General features: G+C 34.0%; 1 protein-coding gene and 1 long non-coding RNA gene across 2 annotated transcripts; one reads left to right on the forward strand and one right to left on the reverse strand.

Moving 5' to 3' along the window:
- Positions 1–7,902, forward strand: LOC130048694 (multiple epidermal growth factor-like domains protein 10). The gene is made up of 5 exons (XM_056145713.1): positions 1–91; positions 665–853; positions 3,465–3,713; positions 5,232–5,447; positions 7,838–7,902. The coding sequence occupies exons 1-5, from the start codon at positions 1–3 to the stop codon at positions 7,900–7,902; spliced, it is 810 nt and encodes a 269-aa protein (XP_056001688.1).
- A 1,054-nt stretch (positions 7,903–8,956) lies between these two features.
- LOC125662833 (uncharacterized) lies at positions 8,957–11,765 on the reverse strand. The gene is made up of 2 exons (XR_008797026.1): positions 11,130–11,765; positions 8,957–9,974 (listed from the first exon to the last, which is right to left on the reverse strand). It is a non-coding gene; the product is annotated as an uncharacterized LOC125662833 (long non-coding RNA).
- Between the last annotated feature and the right edge of the window lie 258 nt (positions 11,766–12,023).

The raw sequence follows: 12,023 nt of genomic DNA on the forward strand, positions 1-12,023 counted from the left end.
ATGGCGGGAGAAATCATGAATTCTATTCAACTCTACTACGTATTCGTATATTTCCATACAGCAACATCACTACTTACAACCACAAGTCCAGGTAACCATTCTCTCTTAGTATAGATGATTTCCTCGATGACTTTACATTACATGCCAAACGTTCGGAAATTTTGATTTCGACAATTAAAAGCATTAGATAGTTAGTACAAATAGCTAAACTGTTTTGATAGGACACTTATTCTATAATAACATGTAAACCTTACAGGGTACCAATTTCGATGCACCAGATGCGCATTTCGACAAATAATGTCTCTTCGGTGATGCTCAAGCTGAAATATTGGAAATCCGAGATACCAATAAACTTGAAAGAACAAAAAAAAAAAAAAAAAAAAAAAAAAAAAAAACACCACAGACTGCCAAAGACTGGAGTCAAATTCGTCTAAGGATTATAGCTATGCATGAGGGAGATAATCCTTAATTTTGAAACGAATTTCTAAATTTTATCACAGCAATTGAATATACATCCGTATTTTCAAGCTAGTAACGAAGTATGTAGCTACTGGGCTGTAGAGACCCTCCGTAACTATGATGTTTACAGATCACACCTGGGCCTGGGATGTAACACATAATCTTGCTATCACAATGTGTTCTCTACTTTTTACTTATTCTCTAGAAACATCGACATATACAGTTTCTGCACCGGCTCAGCAGTCATCAACTAATGGTTCTTTTGCTGCCAATCTTGGTTGTGATGACGACATGGAGACCTTCTCTCTAACCAATGATGGAGTTAATCAGTCCTGGTCTCTTGAATTAGACAATATTTATACGATTAATTGGATCTTTCTTTCCGTTGGTGCTGGTATGAAACGTTATTGCATATTCAAATGCTATTTGATATAATTTTACCACCTTGTGTTTTTCATTTATGGTACTTCTTCTCTCGACAGGAACCTACAGTATCTATGTAGAACTGATAGGGGGTACTTCGCCTGTGTGGTGTATGGATATCATACAATCTGATGAACTGAAACCTACGTCGTTTCAGCAACTGATTACATGTGAATATCCTATTGGTGCCTATAGAAAAGGAAATAAAATTAGCATAACTCGAACAGAAAATGGACCAATCAAATTGTTTGAATTAAAACCAATAGGTATTATATACTTTGTTTTCATTCCTACTTGAACAGCTGATTAACTCGCAATATAAAGAGTATTTAAAAAGGGATGGATTGGGTTGGACTTATTTCCGTCAGCTTTTTGTTTAAAAAATCTTTTTGTCGTTACCCTGATGACACAATATTAAACTTAAAAATTTAATTGATGTTTTTTTAAATTTCCATGACAAGCAAAATAGCACATATCACATTAAAATAGTTCAGTTTGGTAGATTCCTAATTTGAATATTTAAGCACTCGTATGAAGTATTGATAGTTTTTTAGCTCTTGAAAAGCATTCAAACATGAAATGTATGCTCTTGACTGCCCGGTCTACTTTCCTTATTTCTACTTTCAATCTTTCCAAGTCACTATATGTGAAATAAAAATCCCCCAGTCTTGTTGCAAACCTTTCAAGATTTTAAAACTGTGTGAAGTCCACTGACTTTGATCATAAACTACATTTCAGTATAATGCTAATTTTGAATAAAATGATGAATTCAACTGCTATCGAACATACATCCACAGATCAAGAATTTTTCTGTTTATATCCCACCCCTCTTTATGAGCGTCTATGAAAGGTGAAGATAACGAAGAGTGATCAATCTCATAACTCCTATAAGCAATACAAAATAGATAGTTGGGCAAACACGGAGCCCTGGACACACTAGAGGTGGGATCAGGTGCCTATGAGGAGTCTCAGTCTCGTTTAAAGTCAGCATTTCGCAAATTTTATTGTAATTATAACGATCTAGTTTGCCAATACAACCTATCATTGGGGCAAATATTGTTTGACGTGTTTCATACCGATTGTTAGATAGCTCTTAGCACACTGATTTTGACTACGGATAGCTCCGTTTATCTGATCAAGTTATAGGGATCACTGCGGGTTTGACTGATCGACAGGGGATGCTTGCTTATTCTAGGTACCTGACCCCACCTCTGATCCAGGGTTCCGTGTATGCCCAACTATCTATTTTGTATTGCTTGTGGGATTTATGAAATTGATCACTATTCGATATTTTCACCCTTCATCAATTATACTGAACGTTCCAAGGGTTAACCAAACTTCGTAATCTGGAATGTGTAATTCAGAATAGAACGGTATTTTGGATTTAATTCGCAACTGCTATATTGGTTTGTTTTGCTACCGCATGATACCGTCCTAGACTGCAAAAAGTAATATTTAATATCAAGTTTCAATTACTTCCAATTTCTAACCATTTTACAAGATAAACATTGGTAATGCACTAAAGACAATACTTTCCATATTTGTTGTTCAACATTTGTAATGGTTAGATGAGAATAATTTCTTTTGTTTCAAATTTCTTTGTTAGGACTTTCTGGTATCAATCGATTATTTCTACGGAATTTTACCGATTTCTCGACGGGATTTCTCGGTGCTTTAGATAACGACATGAACACTTTTTACCAATCAACAGAAAATGTCCAGGCATCTTGGTTCCTGAAATTGGACAGAAAATATGAGATTAAGTGGATTTTTATATCAACCAGAGGAGGTATATTTTTAAGATTTGTGAATAAATCAAGTAGTTATGATTTGAGTTCGAACGTTGAACACTTCATTTAAACTACGTTAAACCGATATTTGCAAGACATAATAATTTGTAAGATCGTCATCCCTTCAAGTTAGACTGTTTAATTCTAGCACTTCTAATATTCTGAAATATTTCCTGTATTGATTAATTTGTACATCAAAAACGTTATTCTAAAGATATTACTTTTATCATAAAAACATTGATTGTAGAAAACACTATCAATATAAAACATTGATTGTACAAACCATTATCAATGTAAAACATTGGTTGTAGAAAACAATATGTTATTAAGAATTGTTATTTTGGATTCAGCAATTATGGGTTGTTTTCATTACTTTTAATAAGGAGTTTATGAAGTACATATAAAAGAAAATGATGCAATGGCGAGTTCGTCAACCGTGTGTCAGAATTTCAGTCTCCGTGGAATAAAGCAACAATACAAAGCCGTGGAATGTTACAAAGAAATGAAGGGGGATACCATTCTAATAAAAAGAATCGATGACGGGGGATTGAGACTGTTTGAATTGTATCCTATAAGTAAATCATGTATTTACATCTAATATTCATGCAGATATATATCATGCAGTACAAAGATAAAGCATTACATATAATACACATATCGAAAGAAATTTTTTTTCTAACAAGAGTGTGTTATAACACATAGAAAATGTTACATTGTTAATAATGCAAATATTTAAAAAAAAAATACAATAATCTTTTCCTCAACAATTATTTTGGTGTTGATATTTTTCAGTATGTCCGGCAGGTCGCTATGGACCAAACTGCGCTAAATGCAGGAAGGAGTGTGTGTCCTGTAGTCCTATAACAGGTGTCTGTAACCAATGTCATGGACCGTTCTGTGGTGACTTCTGTCAGCACCAATGTCCAGCAAACTGTCTCAACGCTACGTGTGACCAGACATCAGGGACATGTGAGAGCTTTATAGAGGGTTACTATGGAATGAAGTGTGATCATGAAATCACTACACCTTCAACATTAAATGGTACACCAAATCTTATCTCATGTTTTACTAAACACTATTCAAGACGTCTATCCTCGTTTTGCTTTATTTGACCTTCCCTTTTTCGCAGCGGGTTCGTATTTGTTTTTTAGTCTCCCCGATCATAGCATGTCCTCCATGTTCTCCTGATTATTTTTCTTTTACATTTCCATGGAATTGTTGATACCATGCTGACAATCTGTCACCATCTGTGTCTTTTAATCCTAAACCTATTTTAACTAGTTGACTCTTTCTTTTAATTGTACATAGATCATCATTATCAATGCAAATATTTGATATCAACTAGTTGATTTCAGATTCGTAAGAACGTGTGTTGATATCCTGTATGATGAAAATTGAAGATAACGAACAGTGTTCAATCTCATAACTCCTATAAGCAATACAAAATAGACAGCTGGGCAAACACGGACCATCTCAACGAATCCATAACAAATGTTCCTTGGCTACACATGATTGTTTTAGCAGTACACTTTTGACATAAGTTCCCCATGGTTTTAAAGGCACTCTGTGAAGACCTTATTATTCAATGTAATCCGAATATAAAGGACTAAGAGTGTTGTAAGACTTCTTATGGACTTTGAAGAAGAACAGGGTTAACGTGACCAAACAATACGAGATAGCTTTATCATGTCAACAGTACGTCAGCTAATATATTAAATGCTGAGGACACCGAAAGGCACTTACCATCATTCTGTGTCCATTCGGAAATGTGGGGAACCATAGATAACAACGTAAGAGAAATAACAATAGGAATCACGGGTGTCTATTTTCAGGATAAAGCATAAATAGGCAGGCAACATAAAGCCATTTTTTTTTTATTCTTTTCAAGTTTCTGAGTGATAAGATACTGACGAACATGTCTATCATATTTTCTTATCAAATTCACAATTTCTGTTTACATTCGTTGCATCCATGTTCAAAAACAATTTTATCGATCCAAATCTAATGTTCGCTTGTTCATCTAGTCTTCGCTAGTTCGGGTTCTTGATGTAGAATAATTTAATTACAATTTGAGTTACACATTATGCTTATTACCAGAATTGCAGGATCTTAAGTGATGATAACTAGTAATGAAAAGGCTGGGGGTTTTTTTTGTAGTTGTTTTATAATTTACCTTCCAAGTCTTCAATTCCCTTGGGTCAACTTAAGGTTACGTTATAATTAGGGTGAAATGCCACAAATATTGTCTTATACCAGACGATAATGACTGGTACTGTGAGGGTACTTTATCGCCCAAATGGCAACCATTACACCTTTGCAATTAGAAATTATGTCTGAGAGACTCATGAATTTCGCTACCAATGCCGGCTTCCTATTAAGATATAAATCACTACCTAGTTTAACCCTTTATGGCGTTGACACGACCATCAGCTTGGAGAATCGAACCAGAAAGTTCCAGGTTGCGAAGCGTGCATGTTAACTACTAGATTACTAGGATATTGAATATAATATGAAATACACTTTATTCTAAACTAATGTAAATTTGAAATGTTGTTTCAGAACTTCATTCTGGATTTACCCCAAAAGTCTTTGGATCACCTTGTGTCACGTGTAACCATGACATTCATGTGTGTATGTACTGTGCAGCGCATCAGCATTTACACACAATGACATGTCAATACAGATGTAGCGAGATTTGCTCTAGTGACGATTGTTTTGGAATGGAAAATAACTGTACCAGCGGCATTACGAAGAAAAACCAATTCCACATTGATAGTAAGATTTCTATTTCAAATATTATCATACTCTATAAAGCCTTATTTGCAATATCATTCATTATTTTCACCATGGTCCAAATTCTTGTAAACAAATAATCTTTTCATGTTTGGCTATAGCATTTATTAAGAAATATGGAATGCCAAGTTTCTAATGACGAGTTTTAAAAATGGGATATTTTACATTTTCAGCTCTTTCAATTATAATTTAAGAAAGTGTCTCAGAGTTCAATGCTCCGGTTGATTCCCTGTTCTAATTTACACATGTTAAATGACCCATCTTATCATGAAATGGATCGAGAAAAAAAGAGTTTATTTTCAAGTTCCTTGATGTTGTAGTTAGCTTTGGTTTAGATATGTGCAGACAGTGCAATTTCGTTTCTGGGATTAACCAAATGTTGACTTCCCTCATCTATCCATACGCTTATTTTATTGTCCCCATATCCAAAAAATGATCCGTGTTGATGAGAAGAAAACATACAAAGACAGTTAAAAATATTCGTATGAATATGATATATGTCGAGTGCATACTCTGTATTAGCAGTACTCTATATTTTTATCTTTCTTTTTTTTAGGGCATCTACTGTTTCTTATTGATGCATTGTATACAAAACGTGTGATATAAAATGCCCCGCGTTATTTTTCCTGCATTTTCCTGACTTACAACAACGGTAAGATTTCTAGAAAGAAGGTATGTAATCATTTTCTACAACTACTTTCTGAAATGGAAAAAATATAAATAACCCAATTTGCATTTTGATAATCGTCGGGATGATAAGATATTACGTTATATGATACTCAAAATTATCTAACATCATACCATATAAAAACAATCAGTCTATAAAATTTTGCATGGTTAAAACCCTCTTCAAAATTATCAATTACAACTAATTCATTACGTGATGTGTATAATGTTAACATATATATTATCTTTGAAGTGTCAACTGTAAATTCACGATTTTCATTGTCATTGCAAATAGTTTGGCGAAGGAATTAATGGTCGTTACGTTTTCACATATCGAGTTGGGAGCGGGTGGGATTCAAACTCAAAATCATCACATAACGAAACAAGAGCTTTTGCGAGTGACTGGATACGACATAACAAGATGTCTAATGTAACACTGGTTTGGATTTTTTGATTCTATACACTGTGTAATTTAATGACACATACCTCATCTGTGCTTTTCATACCTCTCAGAAAATCACCGTATGTCTAAAACAATTTTCATAAATACTATAATTAAATCCGTTACCTAACATTCCGCATGCACAGGATACTATTTTCAAATAATGAACCTATTTACATTTATTTTTGTACTTTATTATTTTGTATAACTAGCAAGAGTTCATGTTACGCTGATCACCCGCTCATCGTGCATGTGATACAATTATTCAAAAAATGAACATTAAAGCTCAAGCCGTGAAATTTTTACATCTTCCTATATATGCCAAATGAAAAAGGAAGATCACGAACAGTGACCAATATCATAACTCCTGTAAGGAATACAAAATAAAGAATTGGGCAAATACGCACTCCTGGATATACCAAAGGTTGGATTGGATGCCTACAAGGAGTAAGCATTCCCTGTCGACCGGTCACACACACGGTAAGCCCTATGTCTCAATCAGGTAAATGGAGTAAAACGTAGTTAAAATCAGTTTGACGAGAGTGGTCTAGCAATCGGTATGCAACATGTCAGACAGTATTCGACCTAATGATAGGTAGTATTGGTAATCTAAAGCATTCTAATGACAATATAATTTACGAAATGCTGATTTTAAACGAGACTTGAAACCCCTGTGACATCAACTTTGTTGCCAGTAGCTTGCATTGATTTAAACTCTGATCATACTCAGAACTATCCTTTGCGTATCACATCAGTTGAGATATATAAATATGATATGCAGGTGATATTGAAATATTGCTACATACATATGGGAAGGCGTCGATGGAGAAATTGCCTTTCAAATAACTTTTAAATGATGTATACGTTTTCAAGAGATAAAGAGCAGGGGAGCAGTATGTAAAATTTATACGGTACCAATTTTGATGTACCAGATGCGCATTTAGACAAATAATTTGTCGGTGATCCTCAAGCCGAAATATTAGAAATGCAAAATAACAATAAACTTGTAAGAACTAAAAATGAAAAATAAATACATTTAATATATTAGATAATGACTGAATGCATCTCTCTCTCTCTCTCTCTCTCTCTCTCTCTCTCTCTCTCTCTCTGTCTCTCTCTCTCTCTCTCTCTCTCTCTCTCTCAGAAAAGAATATATACATATACCTTTGATAGCTTCTTAGAAACATTTTCTACAAGTTTCTTGGCAGAATATATGTATATATATACTGTATGTATGTTTAAATAAAAACATTTAATAAAACAGAGTACAGAAGACTGGAGTCAAATTCGTCTAAGGATCAGTGCTATCTTCAGGTAGATGATCCTTAATTTTGAAATGAATTTCTAAATTTTATCACAGCAATTAAATATCATATACATTCGTATTTTCAAGTTAGTAACGATGTACTTAACTACTGGGTTTATGTTGGTCAAACTATTTCAAAGATATTGCTTTATATGGTAATTTTGACCACGGATTGCTCTATTTTATTTATCTGATCAAACACGACGGGTTTGAGTGGTCAACAGGGATGCTTACTCGTCCTAGCTATAGACAACTGATCCCACCTCTGATTGTTCTGGTGGTTGGTTTTTGTCCCACTCAATTTTTTGTTCTGTATGGTATTTATGAGTGTCCCTTATCTTTTCATGCATATTTCTTCATTTTCAGATATCGAAATGATAAATTTAATCTTGGGTGCCAGATTTCTCTAGTCATATAGTTCAGGAAAGGAACGTGGTAGTATATTTAAGTAGCAGTCCACGTAAGAATCATGCAGAAGGTGGCATACTGATAATCTTGGATTTTCATGAAACTTTCCATAACTTTTCATAATAATGATATATGAAGACATGCAGAGTAAAAAAATTGTGCATCAATTGTTGCTATGGAAATTAAAGCATTTGTGTTTCCATAGCAACCACTGTATTGGGTTTTGTAAAGTGCAGAAATACATACTTCTTAAAATTTGTATAAAAATGAAAATAATAATTTTTCAAACATAATGATAATTTATTTAGGCGAGGTAAAGGTTACTTCAATATAAAAATGTACAATACTAATGAAATACTATTATATGGTATCTGTAGAGGACTTAGGCATAGGCATTGTTTTAATATTTATCAATTTTCTGTAAATTCGACAATTTTAAGGTATTTTAAATACATATTACTTTAGTTATCCGAAAAGTGCCAAATTTTGATACATATTTTCTAAACAATCAATACTAAGTGTACTCAAAATAAAAATCAAAAGAGTCGGAAATGCACATAGTAACGGTTGCTAGGCAACTCTTTCAGGCCCATTTCCAACACAATAAAACAAGAATATCTGCAATATATGCATTAAAATGATTCCATTAACTGAAAATAAATACAAATCATCTGGGTTCACTTTAATTTATTGACATTTCAGACCAATTAGAGAAATCAGACTTCAACCATATCACCGTAGCAACTGATTTTCCTTAGCAACGCACATAAAATTTAAAGTTGTATGATTAAATTGCACTGGAATGAGAACCTAATGCAAATATACCAATATATGATTTTCTACTGATATGTTGAATCCAATTAAGACATCAGGTTTAACTATATCACCATAGCAACCAATTTTCCCTAGCAACAAGCAAACATTTCAAACTGTACAATTCCAATTGCCTTCAAATGAGAATATAATACAAATATATCAACATGTAATTATTTACTGACATGTCGGACCCATGGAAGACAATATGTTTACACATATCACCATAGCAACCACTTTCCCTAACAACACTTAAAATATTTATTTGTACAATGCCATTGCACTGAAACGAGTATATAATTGAAAAATATCACCATATGAATCATGATTCTCTACTGACATGACATACCCATTGAAGACAATGAGTTTAATTATATCACCATATAATTCTCTCTCTCTCTCTCTCTCTCTTTCTCTCTCTCTACTGTATCTTTATAATTATTCTACATTCATGCTTGAGTGAGTCTCTATTTATGTACAATTTTGCTGCAAGTAAATTTTCCTGGTACTCCTCAAGCTATGAAATCTTGTCATTATCCAAGGTGAAGATAACGAACAGTGATCAATCTCATAACAATCTCATTATCTGGTTAATAGGCCTCCATGCTTCTCAGAATTCCTATGAGGATTTCAAACCATGCAGTTCCATCTGCAGCCAGATTGTGAAGTCTTTTTAAGCTTGTGATGCAGGACAAGTAGTTAAAATCCTAAATAACATGGCCCTTGAAAGATGATGAAATAAGTTTCTTCACAACAGGACTGGTAAATTCATATATGTACAATGGTTGAATGGCAGGCAGTCCCAATTTTTGTGTCGAAAGGTTATAAGTTGTCTGCTGTGAAGGTACATTTCTTTTGTACTCAATGATGTTACCTGAAAATAGTTTTGTTGGTTCAGAGACATTGTTTTTAAAAACAAGAGGCCCATGGGCCACATCGCTCACCTGAGTCACCTTGGCCCATATCTGAAGACTTTCCATATATATTTGCATGTAAAACTTTAGTCCCTATTATGGCCCAAACTACCCTTTGCAAACTTGAATCTACACTATGTCAGAAAGCTTTCATGTGAATGTCAACTTCTTTGGCCCAATGGTTCTTGAGAAGAAGATTTGTAAAGATTTTTCCTATATTTGTATGTAAAACCTTGACACCCCCCCCCCCCCGGTGGGCCATGATTTGAACAAACTTGAATCTACACTATGTCAGAAAGTTTTCTTGTATATATCAGCTTTTCTGATTCAGTGGTTATTTAGAAAAAGATTTTAACTATATATCTGTATGTAAAACTTTGATTCCCCTTGTGGCCCCATCCAACCCCCGGGGCCCATGATTTGAATAAACTTGAATCTACATTATGTCAGGAAGCTTTCATGTAAATATCAGCTTTTCCAGCTTAGTGGTTCTTGAGAAGAAGATTTTTAAAGTTTTTCCCTATATATTTGTATGTAAAACTTTGATCCCCCCTTGTGGCCCCATCCTACCACCAGGGGCCATGATTTGTATAAACTTGAATCTGAAATATGTCAGGAAGTTTTCAGGTAAATGTCAGCTCTTCTGGCCCAGTGGTTCTTGAGAAGAAGATTTTTAAATGACCCCACCCTATTTTTACATTTTTGTGATTATCTCCCCTTTAAAAGGGACATGGCCCTTCTTTGAACAAACTTGAAAGCCCTTCACCCAAGGATGCTTTTGGCCACGTTTGGTTGAAATTGGCCCTGTGGTTCTGGAGAAGAAGTCGAAAATATGAAAAGTTTAACAGACAGACAGACGACGGACAAATGTGATCAGAAAAGCTCACTTGAGCTTTCAGCTCAGGTGAGCTAAAAATTGCACAATGTTAAAAATGCCTATTCATTGAAACAGATATTTTCCATAAATGTATGTCAGTTGCTATTAAAAATTCATTTTACATTGGGTAATCATGGGATGTATTTTTTCAGAGTGCAGTGCGAGTTATTTAAATGAATGTTAATCATATCCATTGGATGAAGACATAATTTGGCATTGTTGATAATTTATTGTGTACCTGATAAAAAAGCAGGATTTAAAGAAGTCTAGTGCATGCTCCAATTTTTCTTTATCCATCTTCCAACAAATACGCTTCCCCTTTTCCTGAAGTACAACACCTATTTTGAAGAAGAAGAAAATATATAACATATTTCGAAATTAATTACAACTCATCATTTGTTGTCAAACAAAGGGGTCTAAAGACATTGAACAATATTTCTAATATCATTATTGATTTGACCTTTGTCTTGATTTTGTGGCCTCAAATACCATCAAGAGGCTCATGGGTTGCATTGCTCACCCGAGTCATGTTGACCCTGCTGTAGTGATTTTTAAAAGATTTGTTTCCAATCTTTATTCCCATGAAAATTTTTAACCCTATATTGCGACCCAAATCTAGCCCAAAAAGTTGCGATATAGCCTACTTGAATTCACATATGGGGATGCCTCAAAACCAATATGACTAACATGATCTTGCTGTTATTGAAAAAACATCTTTTTAAAAGATCTTCTTTCAAGCATATATGTCCTATAAATGTAAATTATGATTCATTGAGTAACCATAAACCAAGGGTTCATTTTACTGAGGGAAAAAACTTCAAATGAACTTAGGAATGTTGGTATTATGATAGGATTTAGTGTGGCTCTGTGACACTTACACTGTCTTAAACATTTGTTTCAATCAATTTTATGAATAGTCTAATATAAATCTCCAATTGTGTTTCACACCTACCCCTAGGGCCCAGAATTGAACACACAGAAATTTGAAAACCTGTTCATGCATGCATATTGAAATGGCTAGTCTAATCATGGTCATCTGTTATTGAGATGAATATTTTTAAAGATCTTCCATACATATACCCAAATAAAACTTAATAGGTCAATTATTGTGCCATACTCTACTTTCTAGGAC

This window comes from Ostrea edulis, chromosome 7, assembly GCF_947568905.1.
Source record: "Ostrea edulis chromosome 7, xbOstEdul1.1, whole genome shotgun sequence".
NCBI classification, from domain to species: Eukaryota; Metazoa; Mollusca; class Bivalvia; order Ostreida; family Ostreidae; genus Ostrea; species Ostrea edulis.